Here is a 19,216-nt window from a genome sequence, read left to right on the forward strand (position 1 = left end):
ACAGCATAATTTGGAAGTCCAAATTATTTTAAATAGGAAAAATGGTCAAAAGCGTTCAAACTTTATCTAAGAAGTCAGTTAGGCTCTTAAAATTTTTTAAATAATAATTAAACTCATAAATATTGTATTTTTTGTGCAATGAAGTTCAAAAATCGATTAGTAACCTGCTTCACAAGTAACTACAATTCCAAACAACATTTTGACAAACTCCAATGATATTTCTGATAGGGCACAGCATTTTTGACAATCCCTGCAAGGGCACAGCATAATTTGGAAGTCCAAATTATTTTAAATAGGAAAAATGGTCAAAAGCGTTCAAACTTTATCTAAGAAGTCAGTTAGGCTCTTAAAATTTTTTAAATAATAATTAAACTCATAAATATTGTATTTTTTGTGCAATGAAGTTCAAAAATCGATTAGTAACCTGCTTCACAAGTAACTACAATTCCAAACAACATTTTGACAAACTCCAATGATATTTCTGATAATAAATTGATCGGCCACCACGCTCGTCGGTTAATCAACGGAAGATAAGGCAACTTTTGGGTTACCTTCTCATTGAGAAGGTGGCCTAGAAGGCGGTCCAAATGGTTGTCCTCCCAGTTTGAACTTTTGTTCATTTTATTATTTCATCCCTAATTATTGGTTAATTGTCATTTCTTGTTCTTAACTTTTGTGGTAAGTGTTATTTTCATCCCATGCATTTTGCACAATAATTAGGGACAGATGTAATAATTACTAAAGAATTATGGACAAAAAAAATAACATAGATAAAAGGTTAAAGACAAAATACGTGCACGAGTAATAACTAGAAATGATAATAACAAATATCGAATAACTCAAAGTAAAAAATTGCATATCATTCTTCCAATCAGATATTGCACTAATAATTGGGAGAGGAAGATATTGCACTAATAATGTATAAAGAATTTTGAGTTGCTTTCCAGTGAAATGGTTTCACAATTTTATATTCAAAGTAGTACGCTTAAACTAGTATTTGCTTAAAAAAAAAAAAGAAAAAAAAAACTAGTTATTGATTTAGATAACTAAATGTCTAAATCACAAAACTAATTTTGGAGGACAAATGAGTGAAAAGAAAAGAAAAAGAGAAAGCCAAGAATAATAGTCCATAAAAGAAATGACAGGAAAAGAAAAGAAGTTACAGTGTTAAAACTTCAATCCCCACTCCCTTTTTTCCCCGTTTCAGCTCAGTCCACCGTTACGCGCTCCGAATCTCTCTCTCTCTCTCTCTAGAAAATTACAAAGAGACGTAAGACTTACGAGTTTAGACTACAGATAGAGAGAGAGAGAGAGAGAGATAGGGGAGAAGGGTCTTCTTCTATACCGTTCGGCGTTCGCTACCTCATTTCCCACAACTATTTGTTTTTGCTTAATCACGAAGCATAATCGGAGAACGCTAAAAGCATCGGCCGTCAGAAACCGATCGGAGAAATGGTTCAACAGAAGGCGCTGATCTATGCGTTCGTGGCGCGTGGCTCCGTGATACTGGCGGAGCACACTGATTTCAGCGGGAACTTCAACTCCATAGCCTACCAATGCTTGCAGAAGCTTCCTGCCTCCAACAGCAAGTTCACCTACAACTGCGATGGCCACACCTTTAACTACCTCGTCGATAACGGCTTCAGTAAGCTATTCCGGCCCCTTCTGTCTAGTTCATCGTTAAATTGATTAGTATTGCTTAAATGTTTTGTTTATTGTAACTATGTTAACGGAAAGGGAATGGAAGGCTCGATTCGAGTTACTCACGATCGCGATCGGGTTTTGTCTGCAGTAGTGAATACATATTTGATTAATTGCTTTATCTATTTGCTGGAATTCTTGCATAGGCAAATCTTCATAGGTTCATATGAAAGGCGGTATCCAATATTCCATTCAATTATTGTCTAGTGACTAAGTAGGTGAGTCTCAGGCTTGATCTGATTGTATTTGTTAGGTTGGCGTAACTGATAACTCCCCTTTTTTGTTTGGATGCCTTACTTCTAGATCAGTTGTTTGTATAGCTGAAGGTTTTGAAAGAACTGAAAGGAATTTGTCAATTGAATTAGTGCATTTGAATGATATGGGATGGGATGAATTTAGGTCTGCTTGGTTGTGCTAAATCGGGTGCATATGCTTATGAGCATTCATTTTGTGAGCTTGCTTATGAAGCTGGTGGTGCATTTTACTGCATTCATACATATTTGGATTTTGCCACTTATCAGATTTCTGTTTTGTTGGAAACATAAAAATTTTATACTATCATATATGCTTTGATTATACAGCTTATTGGGTTACTGGTTTGTGTTTTCATAGCTTACTGTGTGGTTGCGGAAGAATCAGCAGGAAGGCAGATCCCCATAGGTTACCTGGAGCGCATCAAGGATGACTTTGTATCTAAATATGGCGGTGGAAAGGCAGCAGCTGCTGCTGCTAATAGCCTTAACAGGGAATTTGGGTATCTGACTTCAACTTACAAGAGTTTCCAGTATATTTTGTATAACCTAATCTCATTGCAGATGACTGTGTATTGCAGGCCTAAATTAAGGGACCATATGCAATATTGTGTTGACCATCCTGAGGAGGTGAGCAAACTTTCAAAGGTGAAAGCTCAGGTGTCAGAAGTCAAAGGTGTCATGATGGAGAATATTGAGAAGGTAAGGAAATGTGTTTTTCATAGCTGCTTAGAGCATCCGCATGAGTTGGGGATAATGTGGGGAGAATGTAAGAGTGATTAGAAAAGAGAAGATGGGAGGGGAGAGAAAAAAAGATAAAAAAAAAAAATGAAAAACTGAATTTTAAAATAAAAATAATGATATTTTAATGGCTGCCTATCGGCGCGCCTGACGCGCCCGCTGGGCGGCTTTTTTGTTCCTCACGCACAGCGTGAGGGAGTGAAAGAAATGAAGGCATGGGTCCCACTTTCTGCTATTCTCCCCACATTTGTAGGAAGGTCTCAAATTTCTCTGTCGTACCCTCTCTCTCTTCCAAGTCATCAAATATTGTACTATTCTCCCCACAATATGCATTGATGGTGATGCTCTTATGACCAAAATTGGCCTACCTTCTAGAACCTTTATTCTTTTGACAGCTGAGATTCCATGAAAAGAAATAGGGTAAAAATTATCCAAGCAAATAAAGAGTATTCTGTTTTCAACTTTAGTAAACCACTGTCAAAAGGTTTAAACAAACTGGTGACTTGATGCATGGAAAGATTTAGTCAACAATACATCTCCTGAATTACAGAATTACTAATCACAAAGACAAAAATCTCTTGAACTCAGGTCTAGGGTTCAAATTACTCACTGATTATTCAAATCCATCATCTATAATAGTACATAACTGAAAAGCTTAGTCATCTACAACGTTACATTACTGAAAGCTTGGTTACTTATGGTCATGGGAATCATTTTGGATGGTTTAAACAGGTTTAGTACTCTAGTGCGTTATAAAAACGAGATATTAGGGTTTATCTCATTTTGATAAGTAATTTAGATGTGCATTTGTTATGGTTTTCAGCCACAATCATCATTTAGCTTTGGAAGTTGGTGCTGTAAAACAATAACAACTCATCTATCTAGACATCAATATGAGAATTAGGAACCACTTAACAGTGAAGGCCTTATATAGGTGATTTAGATTATTGCAGAGTGAGCGACTTTCATTTCCAGCAGATATCAACATTTTTGTTAATCGTTAGAACTTGCAAGCCATTTGGGCTGAAAATTGTAGTGCCTTTTGATTTCCACAGTGCCTTGATTGATTCCTCTTCATCCAATTCCTTTTGTGAAGGCTTCCCCTACTTTCTTTCTCTCTTCCCTGGAGGTAGGGGAACAGCCTGATTATCTGTTTGGATGAGGATGGAAAGAGAGAATTTCTCTATTGTCAATATTTTGTGCCCTGATGTGCTATTATTCAGTTTAAGAATATGAAAACCAATATACTTGTTCTATGTCTTAGGTTCTAGACCGTGGGGAAAAGATAGAGCTTCTCGTGGATAAGACAGAGAATCTTCATAATCAGGTCGGTCTTATATATATGGGTGATTATTTTCATACTCTTTGTATCAGTAATTGGGATTGTCATTTGTTTTTCCTTTTTCTTGATTCCCTTTTGTGTAAGCCTTTATTTTTGGAGTAATACCATGCTATATGGATCTGAATCTACTATTTTCTTTGTATCTTCAACAAATTTAGGGCTGCTCTTCATCACTTCTGAACTTTATCTCAGCTTTATGGTGCCAAAATTACTTATGAGTGAATTATTATGCATAGAGTAATTTCAAAATTTAAGGATTTACATGCATGCATGCTCACACGTCTTTTTGACAAGAATGACTGATGTTGGGTTTGAAATTTTAAAAGGGTTTTTCATGTGATCCAGCCCTAACGCTGTAAGTTTGAACATTATATTTTGTGAGAATAAGTTCCATTTGGATTTTCTTTTTAGTGCTTGTTTGCCCCAACTTGTTTTGGACCTTGTCTACTCCGCAAAGTAGAAGTTATCCAAATACCAATTTTTTATTTTTATTTTTTTAATTTCAATAAGTTCAAAATTTGAGGGTTCTGCACTCAAACTAGCCCAAGCAATCTGATCCAAAAGCATTATTGCTTTGCTGGTTTATCTGAAACATGTAGGTGCATGGGTAAAGTAGTAATTTTATTGTATCTTTTGTTTGGAACAGGCACAGGACTTCAGAAACACTGGCACACAAATCCGGAGAAAAATGTGGCTGCAAAACATGAAGATTAAGCTGATTGTATTGGGAATTATAATTGCGCTAATCCTCATCATAGTGCTCTCTGTTTGCCACGGGTTCAACTGCGGAAAGTGAGCCTTTTTTGCCATGATATACTCGGAGGCACTCAACTTTGTGTTGGCATATGCACCACTGAAATCTTTCGTTTTGAAGCCATAGGAACCGTTTGATCGATTTGCAACCATTCTTCTATAGTATATCTGTAAATGCCTTTCTTTCTTTCTTTGGTCTTTTATTTGATTTGATTTTATTTTCTTTTATTTTGGAACCTTTGGTCTTTTAGTTGATATATATTGGTATTTTCATTTCAGTTTACAGAATACAGATATGTTTTGCATTTTCATCTTGTATTCAGAACCTTGCACTGATCGGCATGTCTTATTTTAGTTAGGAAAATGTTTGTTTCCCCTCTTGATTTTTGCATCCAAACTTTCTCATGTGTCTTTCATTCATTGAGTGCCAATGAATTGACTAATCCACCACTAACTAATAAATAAATTTAAATTTGTAGGGAAAATATAGGGGTTTGTAGTATTGCTCTTTTAGTTATTACATGAGTGGCAAAGTATTTTAGAACTTTTTAAAACTATAGCAATCTATAAGTTGTTTGAAATAGTTTGTGTTTACTATTGGTTTCATTACATCTGACCTAACTCGTTGGGACCAACTTTAAAGAATTGTGTGCAAATACGGAGTAGTTCGCAAGGCCTAGACTCAGATCATACATCTCATCTTTCGAATAGTTTCATTTCATATAGTTAGTGCTAAGACACTACACATGATAGCATCTTTGGGTTGTTAATGTTGCATAGGATATGAAACATCACCGTGATTTAAGCAAAGTAACTATTCTGTCAGAACTGCATTATCTTCTTCGCACAAAAAAGTTGAACTCTAACTCCAAGATCTCACATCTCGACCCGACAGAGCATTTACAGGAGGATGTAAATCAGAGTGACTCAATGGCTCAACAAATCGTGTCAAATGCTGGTGCGCACGAGGGATCTGCCCACTTTGGATATAATTGTCGTATTGCCGCCGCCGAGATTAAAATTGTATTATCTACTTTACCTAGATGTGCTCTTGTATAAATAGTACTCCATAGCTCTTTAGGATCCAAATTTCAGTAAACTTATTATTACTTTGCTATTTTGCACCTTCAAAATTGTACTCAGAATACTATAATAACAATATTACTATTCCAGTTGCTTATTTTACTTGTCACCCTGATTTTATAATTTATCGACATACTAAAATTAGCATCCGAAGGTGGTGATAACCATGTCATTAGAATCCACACGAAGCATGTATGTATGGTAAAAAAGTCCAAGATGCTGGAAGGTCTTGATTGGATCATTTGTGTGCACATGAAAATTAGAATCTGATTGGTGGATTAATTGCACGACTCAGTAGCTCTAGGGGTGAATCTTGTGAAGGTAAGATTAGTTCGACAAAATTGAGATCACTTAATTTTTTTTTAACATGTGATATCAATATATCATATACAAAATTTATAATAATAATAATAATAATAATAATTATTATTATTATTATTATTATTATTATCTAAAATCATGGGTCATAAAGACATAAATAAACTTAGCAGACGGGCACAAATGACAAAGCCTCAAATATTGAACTTTAATAGTTCCTTTGTCATTAAGTATTGACATTTGATTGCCCATTAATTATTTAACATTTGATTTGGATTGAACGTTGAATAAGTTGATGATGGGACACAATTTGTGAATGTAGCCATATGTTAATGTTAGCCAGAATTGGGAGAATAATCCAACAATAACAGACAAAGATGATTCTTTCAAAAAATAAAGAAAAAAGACAGATGATAGATAGGATTAGCGTAAACCATATTACGCACGTCATAAGAAGCCCACTAATTGAACTTTTAGTAATACCTCAGTCCATATAGTGAAATCAACGATTGTGATTTGCGATTTAAGTAAACATGAGTTACTTTTCTTTGCTTATGTTTGAATTTTATGATCGATTACACGAATAAAATTTCAAAGCGTTTTTCTGTGAATGAAATAATGAAACTTCAAAACGCTTTCGATATAAATTCAACTTAAATTTTTTTTAAAAAAAAAGTTATTTAACATGATAATGAATATAGAGAAAGTTTTATAGTATAGGAAAGAAAAAGGTTTAGTAGGCAGTATTTGGGAGAAGATATCAATGTTAAACTTTGGTTGCGGCACTAGGAAGATTATACTTAAAGTGGACAGATTCTTTGTGTGCACTCACATTTGATCCTGGTTACTGAATCATTGAGTCAACATAATTTACATTCTCCCAAATGTTCTGTCGGGTCGAGACTCTCCCAAATGTTCTGTCGGGTCGAGACTCGAGACTCTTGAGATTGAGGGAAGAAACGGATGGAAGGCAAAGAAATTGACGCTGCAGGCTGAAATTATGGGCATGGAGACAAATGGTCACCAAACTTTTCACAGAAATTCAAAAGAAAAGAGTACAAGAATTGGAATAATAATGTATTTGTCGGAAGTGGGAGCAGTGAATGAAGGGTCTCTCTCTGATTCGACGAAATTTCTGAGAATTGAGAAAGATTGAGATTGTTGGGGGCCCATATGTGCTTAGTGCCCAACAATGTCGTTTAACTTTTAAGTGCGTGATTATGACTTCACTTAATATATAATAATAATAGATCCTAGACCTGAGTACCCACAATTAATTAGGTAAATAGGTTAGGCTCAAAGATTAATCAAGAATAAGTGGTGTTTGGTTGGACTAAAAAAATTAAGGAAAAAGTGTTCCTTAAATGTGAGAAAAAATGAATTTTTTTTCTCGGTTTTGTTCATGGAAAACTTTTTTCCACATGAAATGTTTTTTTTTTTGAGAAAAAAAAAAATTCCCAAGGGAAAAGCGTGATATTTTGTTGTTCATGAAACTTGGATACAAAGTATTACATGGTAGGACTAGTTTGTCCTCGTAGAACATTCTTAATTACCTTAGACTAAAATGTGTATAATAATTTTTATTATTATATTATTATAATAAAATATATAAATATAATATTTTAATTTATGATATTGTATTTTATAAATAATTATATTTTAATTAAAAATTTAAAACTCTGTATTACTTTTATTATCATTCTTCCAAAGGAAGAACCCCAACCCTAAGGGTCCTCCCCCACACTCCAGTGCTCACTACGCACAAGGAATCCCCTCACTGCCACTGGTGAGACTCGATCCCTGATCATTCTTCCAAAGTTTCACCTCTATGACCAGTTGAGTTACCCATGCGGGCTACTCTTATTATCATTATCATTGTATAAAGACGTTATGGTATTTACACTCATTATTCCTTACCATTCTAATCTAACCAAACAATGGAATCAATATTTCAATAATTTCTTTTCAAATCTACCAACAAAACAATAAAATTAATCTTCTTGATAATTTCTTTTTCATGAACAAATTCTTAAAGGTTAGGAACCTCAATCTCTTCTCCTAATTACTGTCTATTAAACTATTGAGCTAAACTCGTACGGACAAGTTTAGCCACTCTTATCGTTGTAGTTGGTGAATGGACTCTTAAAACCTTGAGACTTGTAATTAACCTATTCCCTCTTATCGTCTTCTTCATTGATGGCCCACTAGAGAGTTGGGCTCCCATGAAAATAGCAGTTACGCCTTGGGTCTACTCAAATATGATAATATCAACAATCAACAAATAATAATAATAATAATAGACAAAGAGGAAACCAAAAAAAATTAAAAAAATCTCCCAATTGTCAAGAGTCGACAGCTATTCCAATATTCAATCGCAATCAAGTTTGGCTTTTGCAAGTAAAATTTGAAGCCATCAGCCACAAGTTTATACTAACTTAACATGATTAAGTTGATAAGATTCCATTTTTTTTTCTCATTTAAATTAGTTTTGTTTGAATATTGTTGTTTTCAACCCCTTTGATTGACAACTTATCACTTTTGTATTTCATGCCATTCAATAAGACAAAGAGATATCAAAAACCTAAAATCAAAAGAAACAAAAATTTGAGTTTACTCAGTACATACTTTTTGAATAGTGATTTCAGGTTTTTCTCATCATTAAAAAAAAAAAAAAAAAAAAAAAAAAAAAAAAAAAAAAAAACTATAATGGACTTTCTATGATATTAGTACAAATAATATATACACATAATCCATATAAGCCATTTTACTATACAATCGGATTTGATGTTTCTCGCCAAAGAACTAATGTGGTTAAATGCATAATGTTTTTATCTGAATTTATGTTAAAGGTGTATTAGCAATAAATACGACATGCTATATGTGATTTGTGATCATGACGAGTTACAATTTAATCCATACTTTACAATATTAGCTTTCTTGTCAATATGCTTCATCCAATGCCGATACATGTAAATAAAATTAATCGTCCCCAATTTAAAATTAAAATTATCACAATATTCATATTGTTACAATATTATTTTAAATTTTAATCAAATTCCACATTATCTTTAGTTGAATTTGCAAAATGGAATTTTTATACATGCACAATCCTATAAGACTTTCTAGAAAATACACAAATATAATGCCAATAATTTTCCATCCATAATTCGTTTTTCCCGTTGTTGTTTTCTTTGTTTATACAATTATTATATTGAGATAAGAATGAGAAATTCAAAGATGTCTATATTTGAAACACCTAAATTTGACTAATCGTATCCCATATTTGGCTTTTCTTTTCCGACAAGGTGTTTGGCAATAGACGACGACAGTGTGGTTCATTATTTTCTCCGATCTGCTCATAATTTTATTACCCATTTCGATACAGTCAAGCATTAAAACCTTAAAATTTAAACCACAACGCCAGCTTGCATTGTTTTGAATGTTAATATAATCTCGATATATAGGATCTGATCTTGACAAGATTAGGTTTCCCCAACTTATATATATTAATTCTAAGTTCCCAAAACTTTTACGCAAGAGTGCTGAATGAGGTAAATCGCGAGTTGTCCAATCATTCATCTGTTTCCACCCAAGGTAGTACCGCTAGTTCTTTAGAAATATAGGGGAAAATGCGTATGTCAATAATCATGCCATGCAACCAAATAATTGGGAATAAGGTTCAAATTGGCACATAACCTGAAAATGTAATTAGGCCACTGAATGAAAAAAAATTGTAATTAGGTTGCTGAACACTCCAAATATATGCAATTTCACATGATAGCAGGTTACCTGCTTACGTGGCAGTTTTGTTTGCATTTTAAACTAATTTTTAATAAATTTTAATAATAAATTAATTTATTATTTTTTTTAAAAACGACCCCCTTCTCCCCCCTCTTCCTTTGTCTCCGCCGAGACGAAGGAAGAGAGGAGAAAGCCGGCCATCCCGTGGTTTTTTTTTTTTTTCAATTTTTTAAATTTATTATTAAAATTTATTAAAAATTATTTAAAATGTCAACTCAATTGCTACGCAAGCAAGTAACCTGTTAAAATCGAAGGTAACCTGCTATCAAGTGAAATTGTATACATTTAAAGTGTTTTGTGGCTTAATTGCACTTTTTTTCGTTTCAATGACTTAATTGCATTTTCAGGTTATATTCGGTGGTCAATTTGAACCTTATTCCAAATAATTGTTTGAAAACAGAATTGAAGAAGAAAAGTCAGAATCGTGGGAGAAAATGGCGGATTTCATGTGCCCAACCCCAAGGACATCCAACTTTTGACCTCGAAAACATATATATATATATATTTTTTTAAAACATAGTTAAAACCCAAAGAAAAAAAAAAAAAAAAAAAGGTAGAACAAGAAAGTTATTAAGATATTATAATTTGGGCTTCCAAAAAAAAAAATAATAAATAGATATGTTATTGAGTTGTGCACGCATATGATGGAACTTTCTTAGTTACATACAATGTACGTGCATACATGTGAGGTTTAACTGCCATTGCACCTGCCTCTACTTATGCTGTGAATTTCTCTACAATCATGTCCTAATTTTCACTTTTTTTTTTTTATCTTATAATTTATCCCAAAAAATCAACAAATTCTATATATATAGTGTTGTACCCAACAATAGGTGTAAAAATTTTATTTTGAAAAAAGACAGAAGCGAAACATGTTTAGATTAATCTGATATAAATATGAAAATTGTACAAAAAAATAAGACTATCAGTACATGCATCGTGTAAATTACAATGCAAGTTAACATATCAATTTTTAAATTTAAAAAATAATAATAATAACTTTTTTTAAACTTGATGTGTGGCAAAGATTTGACATCATCGACCTTGCGAGATAGCTTGAAAATCATTATGGCTATTTGGTGACTTTATTTTAAAGCTTTTAGCTTATTTTAAGATATAAATAAACTATAAGTTTGTTTGATAAAACATGAAAAGTATCTTATTTAGAAACGATATTTTGAGTAGCATTTCAAAATAAAATAGTAGGTATTAACTTTTAAACTTTCAATTTTAAGTTAGTTTTTATGCTAGTTATGCCAAACATAGCCTACATGTATTAAATCCTTCTACTCTATTTGACAAAATATTGTCTCCTTTATGGAAATATATTTACTATATTAATTAAGTGATATATTTCATTTTTTTTAAATAATATATTCAGCACACGATATTTTGAGTATTGAAATAATAAATGTCATATTTATGAAAGAAATAAATTTTTAGACAGTTTAGTATAGTCAAGGAGGCAAAATTTAAGGATATATAGAATATTATTTTCCTTTCATTTCACATTATTAATTATTAATTAATAGAATAATAGTCATAAAAGAAAAGTAATCAACTCTTCCCTGCCTTCACACGAATTACTCAATATTTAATTGAGCATTTAATTTAATTAATTAACATTTATTTTTGAAAGCTAAAAACTTAAAGAATATATTAAGCCTCGTCAAAGAAACATCATCCCAGTTCAATCGATTATATCGGGAATTAGCCACATTAGCCAAAGCATGAGCGAACCGATTGGTGGTCCGAGGAATATACTGAAGGACACACGATAAAAACAAACTGCTGAGCGACAAACAATCATAAATAATAGAACCTAAATAAGAACTACTAACATTCCGGCTATGTAAAGCTTGAATCATGTTCAAATAGTAAGACTGGACGCAGATCTCTCGAATGTCCCGTGCTTTCACTCAAGAGAAGGCCTCCTTACATGCCCTAGCCTCTGCCAATAAAGGGTTGAGCACATACCGTTGGTTGCTGATACAAAACTTCGATTGTCTATTTGACCATTTTTTATTTTTATTTTCATTTGTTACTTAAATAGAAACTGATTTCGTATATTAAAAAAAAAAAAAGGCATGGCAGGATGTATTGGTCCCGTAGAATCTGTAATTGGAGGTTGTCCGTACAGAAACATGGCATGGGTGATGGACTAGGAAACAGCACATAGACAGAAAGTGGGGCCCGTTTAAACAGTGTCAGGACTGGAAACGTGGGCCCTACTGCGTACACCTCACACGTGCGACAAAGCAGGACCACTGTGCAGAGTCCACTCCCACACGTTCCCCATGACGAAAAAGGAAAATAAAGTTAAACTGTACAAACCTCACGCCGACGTGGCCTGTTCGGCTCCCACTCCTACGTGTCGCACCTCCAGCATGTCAATTATTGCTGCCACTGCCGCTGCCACGTAAGCCCAATTTCGTAAATTATTTTTTTTTAAAATATCAAATACTTATATTTTTAACACTCAAAAACCGGTCATACCACTAATTAGAACATTTGGTAATCAACAATTTGCAACACTCAAAAACCGGTCATACCACTAATTAGAACATTTGGTAATCAACAATTTGGCTCTAAACCGATGAATCCCCAAACACTACAAATAGAAGCGTTATCGTCCCTACACATTATTTAAAAAAGGAAAAAGTGTCAAATTGGCCCCCTAAGTCGAGTAGATAGTGTAATTGGGTCCCCTAAGTGAAAAAAGCTCCATTCAGGTCACCTAAACCTGTAAAATTGTTCAATTAAGTCCAGGTTGACTTGTTTATCAGGTTAAATGCATACAATATTGACACGTGTCCTTATTTTATTTTTTATAAAAATATTATTTATTATAAATTAATTAAAATATAATAATAATTTTAAAAAATTATTTTTTATTAAAAAAATTATTTATTATAAATTAATTAAAGTAATAATAATAATAATTAAAAAAAAAAAAAACAGCAGTGGCCGTCCATGGCCGACGAAAAAGAAGATGGTCATGGCCGTCTTCTAGATCTAGAAAACGGACATGGCCATCTTCTTTCGTCGGCCATGGCTGTCTTCCATAGACGGCCGCGACTGTTTTTTTTTTTATTATTATTATTATTATCATTTTAATTAATTTATAATAATAATTAAAAAAAAAAAAAAACTGGCCATCTTCTTTCGTCGGCCATGGTCGTCTTCCTTAGACGGCCGTGGCCGGACCACCACGGTTGTTTTTTTTAAATTAATTTATAATAAATAATATTTTTAATTATTATTATTATTTTACTTAATTTATAATAAATAATACTTTCAAAAAAAATAATAATAAGGACACGTGTCAACACCGTATGCATTTAACCTAATAAACAAGTCAACCTGGACTTAATTGAACAATTTTACAGGTTTAGGGGACCTAAATAGATCTTTTTTCACTTAGGGGGCACAATTGCACTATCCACTCGACTTAGGGGGCCAATTTGACACTTTTTCCTTTAAAAAATATTTATTTTCATTTTAGAAGTCTCAAGGCCCTCAATGCTCCTCTAATATATGAGTTTCGAGGCTTCTCTTCATTATATACCCGATGTGGGACACCATATGATATTGAAAACTAAAAGATGACCTTGAGGCTCCTTTTATAGAGAAGTCTTAACATTCCTCTTTCATTATTTACCGGTTTGTGATGAAGGAGAGTCTGCATATTTTTTTTTTCAATTTATTATTATTATTATTATTATTATTATTATTATTATTGTTGTTGTTGTTGTTGTTTTTTTTTTTTTTTCAAAGTATTATTGTTGTTGTTGTTGTTGTCATCGTCTTGTTGTTGTTGTTGTTGTTATTGGAGGAGGGAGAAGGCCGTGAGGGAGTTTCCGATGAGGGTGGGGTGGTGGTGGCAAGAGCCTGATCGGCGACAGTGTCAGAGTTGGGTGATGGGGTGTTGGAAGCCATAGGATCAATAGGGCTAAGCTAATACCAGACTGAAGTATATAGTAACTGTGTCTTATTAAACAAGGGAAAAACAATATACATATATATACTACTAGACTAACACAAAGATAGGGAATTAGCTAAAGACCAGGTTTACAGGAGCTAATAATCTAACTGCCTAATAGTTACTATACAAAAATGTCCTAAGTGTTATTTTACATATTAACCGCAAACATTAAATAACTAATTTTACCAAACATCATTTTACAATCCGTTGATACAATTCGATTGTCAAAATCACATACACAATCCGTTATCTATTAATCATTAACCGCCAATCGCAAAATAATGCCTAAAGCTTAACATTTTCTTTTTAAAAAATAAAAAACAACAACTAGTATATAGAATTTTGTTTAATATCGTGGAATGGTTCATTTGTGAGTGGTAAAAATTTAGGTATTTAATATTAGATGTCCCTACTTTTCTCACTCACACAATAATCACCCTATGATGTTACAAGTTTTAATATGTTGAGATTTGGAATAAAGTAGAAATAACAATTCATATAAAACTTGTCCTGCACATTAAGGAATGACTATTTTATTAATGGTTGGTGTAGAGGCACTTGGCATTTTTGTTTAAAAAAATATTAACATAGTAACTTGAGACATTATTTAGATAATTGATAATTGATAATGTAAATACAGTATACTGAATTGGATTTATTTCACATTGGAGAAGATACATAATACTTAATACAAAAAATATATATTATTTTAGAATAATACACAACTGTAAAATTAATTGGCACAAGTGTCAAATAGGTCCATCTATTACTGTGAAGTGCTCAATTCCCACCACGAACTAAATTAAGTGCCAAATAAGTCCATCTACCAGCAAAATTTGTTCGATTTACGTTTTTTGCAGGTTGCCTATTCAATTATTAATATATATATATATATATATATATATATATATATATATATATATATATATATATATATATATATATATATATATATATAAAGAATTTCAGCCACCGGCAGTCCGGCGCGGACAGCCGGTGGCTGAATTTTTTTTAAATATATATTATTTATATTTATTATTATTATATTATATATTTTTTTAATAATTGAATAGGCAACCTGTTAGCAACCTGCAAAAAAAGTCAATCGAACAAATTTAGCTGGTAGATAGACCTATTTGGCACTTAATTTAGTTCGTGTTAAAAATTGAGCACTTGGCAGTAGTAGAGGGGCCTATTTGACACTTGTGCCAAAAATAATATGATTTTGGTATAACTATACCCGGAGTTTGACCGAAATTGATGGGGTAAAAGAATTATTTCGAATGGATCACACTTGTGTGTGATCGTCCCACGGATAAGATGTGTCTGGTCGAATTGAGCCAATATGCAAATGTAATTCTTATACTAGTAAATGTAATACTAAATTAGAAACAACAATATTTGTTACTTATAGTGAAAACTTAAAACTTTTGAGAACAAAATGTAATAATTTTATATTTTAATGTAAAACTTTTACTTTTTTTATCAAAAGTATTATATTTTTCTTTATAAGTAATGTTGTACTTATAAAGGAAAATGTAATATATTTGATGAAAATTATAATACTTGTACATCAAAATATAAAAGTATTACTTTTTTTTTTTTCTTCAAAAGATTACATTTTCTCATATAAGTAATAAACATTTTATTATTGATTTAGTATTACATTTGCTAGTGTAAGTATTACATTTAATATGGACCTGACCCGTCTCATGGATCTCACGAACAAGGATCCATGAGACAATATCACACAAGTTTTTGTCATTTCGAATAAGTTTTTGTATGTATTTAATATGGTATTAATAAATGATATAAAATATATTCATGGGATGTGTTGGTTTTACGGCATTTGGTTGCCGTTCGACGGGCCAACACTACGTAAAATACTTATGGTGTTTTGTGAGTGAAATACTCAGCGAAGTTGAGAGAATAATGTAGTATTATTTATCTATACTTTCAGTCGTTCGAGCCCCTAAAAGGTGATCCCGTGGAGATATTTATACAAGGGTACAAGATTCCTACAAGGAAAGTAGGACTAACGTGGAGCGAAGTCAGTTAAGGAATCCGGCTTCCTTATTGCCATAAATGTCTAAACTAATAAAGGAAGCTACTTGTATTAAATGAGGAAAGAGATCTCCGTGAAATCTGCTTGTAACCGCCTTTGGGCGAGCACCCAGATGGGGACGCCTTGACTGCCTTGGAGATGGCTTGAGGGGCCGCGATACTCTATAGCGAGGACACACCGACCACAGAGCCTGGTCGCCCGACTGAGTTCCTGAGTTGCACCCAGTCGAGGACACGCAGCAAGCGAAGCGTGGTTGCCCACCTGAATCGCGGGAGGGTATTCAGTCGGCGACATGCCGAGTACTAAGGCTGGTCGCCCAACCGTGTCTCATGTGCGAACCCAGTCGAGAACACACCGACTACGAAGTCTAGTCGCTTTACCAGAGCCGGCCGATCTCCCCCTGCGGAGGCGTGAGGCGTCTGTATTTGTGGATGACTGGTTGCTGATGATGACTAGCTGCGATCTCCAAGCGTCTCATATGGCGAACGGGAACCATATATGGCGTCTAACTTGCTAAGTATCAAACCATGCTCGAACCTGACTGCCTAGCTTCACACTCTCGACCGGGTATCTGATTTGGGGTATCTATTAGGATGTATATGAAATGACACATAAGTCTTGCTCTTATCTATAATTTACTATCCGTGAACTAACTGAGCAGCATATGTATACAGTGACACAAATCTCTGTCAACTTATCTAGAGGTGATATAATATTCAAAATCATAACTTTTTGCTTAGTTTGGTATATTGGATCTGAATTAAAATTTTAAATTCATAATAGGTTACGTATTATATAAGAAAATTTACTCAGATTTAGGGAAATGTTAATTGTGGAAAACATTATTGAATACGAAAACCACAGCTTTTTGGTACACTAAAACTAACCAAACCAGGAGATCCACACCAAATGAATGCATGAAAATTGTGCATTAAAAATATCAGTTTCTACATCGGTAACTGTTGATTATACTCCGTATTTAATTGAAAATAAAATAATACCCCGTAATAATAAAGGACACAAAATCAGCATTTCCAATATTTTAATATAATAATAATTTCCAAAGCTGTTTGGTACATCGTGGCTTTACAGATCTTTGACTTTCTTACCTCTCTATCCACAAATAAAATAAAAATAAAACCCGACGCCTTTATATACGCCAAAGCTCCGTTCTGCCTCTCTAGTCGCCACCTCTCTCTCTCTCTGAGAAGGAAAGTATCGGGAAAACCACAGAAGTTTCTCTCTCTCTATCTCTCTATCTCTCAACACTCTTCCATGGCCGTTGAAGCTACCCATCTCAATCTTTTCTCTGCCCAGCAACTCATTCCCAACCGGTAAGTTTTGTTTTGTTTTGTTTTGTGTGTTTTTTTTGGTGGGTGTTGGGTTTTTTTCCGTTTTGCTGACCGGAAAATGGGTGGAAGTGCAGTGGCTTTGTGAGTTCGGCGAAAGGGAATGGTTTCGGGTTTGGATACAACGCTCAGATGGGTTCCGGGATCCCTTACGGGAGTGTGGCAATGCCGGAGAGTTTTTTGCCGGTGAATCGATCTCTGTTTTGTGAGGCTGTTCAGGGGAAAACGTCGATCAATACTGACAGTGGGCTTTCGTATAATCTCCCGATGGAGGCTTCTAGGAAGCGGAGTAGGGAGGAGCAGTTTATTGCCTCCGGTGAAGATGTGACGCCGTTATTGCAGCAGTATCAATCTGAAATTGATCGGATTGTTTCTAATCATGTAAGCATTTTTTTCCAGATTTTTTGGGATTTGTTTTTTTTGTTGGGATGGGTTTTTCTGATCTTTTGTTTTGGTTATTTTATAGACGAAGAAATTGAGAATGGAAATGGAAGAGAGGCAGAAGCAAGAAGCGAGAATTCTGGTGGCCGCCATTGGAGAAGATGTTATGAAGAAAGTGAGGGAGAAAGACGAGCAGATTCAAACACTGGGAAAGCTCAATTTCGCCCTGCAAGAAAGAGTCAAAAGCTTGTACTTAGAGAACCAATTATGGCGAGATTTAGCCCAAACCAACGAGGCCACCGCCAACTCCCTCCGCTCCAATCTGGAGCAAGTCTTGGCACACGTCGCCGACGACCGCCTCCTCGCCGGAAACGCCGCCGCGGCGGCGGACGATGACGCGGAGTCCTGCTGCGACAGCAACGACCACGGCTGCGATTTCGCGGCCGTCCAGCCGGAGAGGACGAGCACCGCCGCCGACCCAGAGCAAAACGGCGGCAGCCGGAAGTGCCGGAGCTGCGGCGAGAGGGAATCCAGCGTTCTGCTGCTGCCGTGCCGGCATCTCTGCCTCTGCACGGTGTGTGGGTCCACTCTGCTCCGTACCTGCCCTGTATGTAATTCTAACATGAATGCCACCGTGCATGTTAACATGTCTTCTTGATGACCCATCAACTTCGATAGGAGAAAGAAAATAGGAACCCAGAAAAAAAAAACAGAAAAAAATAGTTGCAGCAGGTGAAATTAATGATAGTTTTCTGTCATATTTTGTTTTTTTTTGTTTCGTTGTTAAGGTTTTGCTAATATGCTATAGACAGACCATTCTTGATTTCTTGTAAATTTCCTTAGCCACGGTTCAATCAAATTATTCATTCTTTCCAAGATTTCAAGAAATCTTTTTTATTTCTTCCCAAAAAATTTGATTGATAGAATGGATGGATGGATGGATGAATTCAAGTAGAGATTCTTATCTTTTTATTGATTGTTGTGAAAGGATTGATGATTGCTTTAACTTAATTACCTTTTTTTTCCTTTACAAATTTCAATTTTTTCATGGATATGGGGGAATGAATCAGTCCACCAAAAGATGTTGGGGGTGCATGACAAACTTTTGCAAAGAATCCTACTTTAGAGATTGGTGACAGGACACCCATTTGGGCAATGTGGTCCTGCTTGAATTAGGTACTTTGAAGCAAGCATATTTGTCATTGATGTCTTTAACAATGTCATGACTCATGAATTTGTCTTGCTCATTTATGGTGACATAAAAGATAGGGATGGAGGATAGGAATTCCATCATGAATTCAACAAACACCCCTCCCCACCCCCATTATTAATGGTCCTTGTCCTCTAATAACTTTATTCAAACTTTGAATTTTTACTAAATCATATTCACACACAAAATGCTAAGTGTTTTTGTTTTAATGTCATTTTTTAAAGATTCGGCACTCA

At 34.2% G+C, this 19,216-nt stretch overlaps 2 protein-coding genes across 2 annotated transcripts; both read left to right on the forward strand.

Annotated features, from left to right (window-relative positions):
• The first annotated feature begins 1,202 nt into the window (after nucleotides 1–1,202).
• On the forward strand, nucleotides 1,203–5,097 carry LOC109165484 (vesicle-associated membrane protein 721-like). Its single transcript, XM_019314268.1, has 5 exons — nucleotides 1,203–1,645; nucleotides 2,314–2,455; nucleotides 2,534–2,654; nucleotides 3,958–4,020; nucleotides 4,682–5,097. The coding sequence occupies exons 1-5, from the start codon at nucleotides 1,453–1,455 to the stop codon at nucleotides 4,829–4,831; spliced, it is 669 nt and encodes a 222-aa protein (XP_019169813.1). The 5' UTR covers nucleotides 1,203–1,452; the 3' UTR covers nucleotides 4,832–5,097.
• A 12,108-nt stretch (nucleotides 5,098–17,205) lies between these two features.
• Nucleotides 17,206–18,648, forward strand: LOC109165483 (BOI-related E3 ubiquitin-protein ligase 1-like). The gene is made up of 3 exons (XM_019314267.1): nucleotides 17,206–17,374; nucleotides 17,467–17,770; nucleotides 17,856–18,648. The coding sequence occupies exons 1-3, from the start codon at nucleotides 17,316–17,318 to the stop codon at nucleotides 18,426–18,428; spliced, it is 936 nt and encodes a 311-aa protein (XP_019169812.1). The 5' UTR covers nucleotides 17,206–17,315; the 3' UTR covers nucleotides 18,429–18,648.
• The last annotated feature ends 568 nt before the right edge of the window (nucleotides 18,649–19,216 follow it).

The sequence above is a fragment of the Ipomoea nil genome, unplaced genomic scaffold (assembly GCF_001879475.1).
Source record: "Ipomoea nil cultivar Tokyo-kokei standard unplaced genomic scaffold, Asagao_1.1 scaffold3069, whole genome shotgun sequence".
Taxonomy (NCBI): domain Eukaryota; kingdom Viridiplantae; phylum Streptophyta; class Magnoliopsida; order Solanales; family Convolvulaceae; genus Ipomoea; species Ipomoea nil.

Coding starts and splice junctions, on each gene's coding strand:
- LOC109165483 (XM_019314267.1), top strand. CDS start 17,316: ATGGCCGTTGAAGCTACCCATCTCAATCTTTTCTCTGCCCAGCAACTC. Junction 17,375..17,466: donor CAGCAACTCATTCCCAACCG/GTAAGTTTTGTT, acceptor GTGGAAGTGCAG/TGGCTTTGTGAGTTCGGCGA. Junction 17,771..17,855: donor ATCGGATTGTTTCTAATCAT/GTAAGCATTTTT, acceptor GTTATTTTATAG/ACGAAGAAATTGAGAATGGA.
- LOC109165484 (XM_019314268.1), top strand. CDS start 1,453: ATGGTTCAACAGAAGGCGCTGATCTATGCGTTCGTGGCGCGTGGCTCC. Junction 2,456..2,533: donor AGCCTTAACAGGGAATTTGG/GTATCTGACTTC, acceptor TGTGTATTGCAG/GCCTAAATTAAGGGACCATA. Junction 4,021..4,681: donor CAGAGAATCTTCATAATCAG/GTCGGTCTTATA, acceptor TGTTTGGAACAG/GCACAGGACTTCAGAAACAC.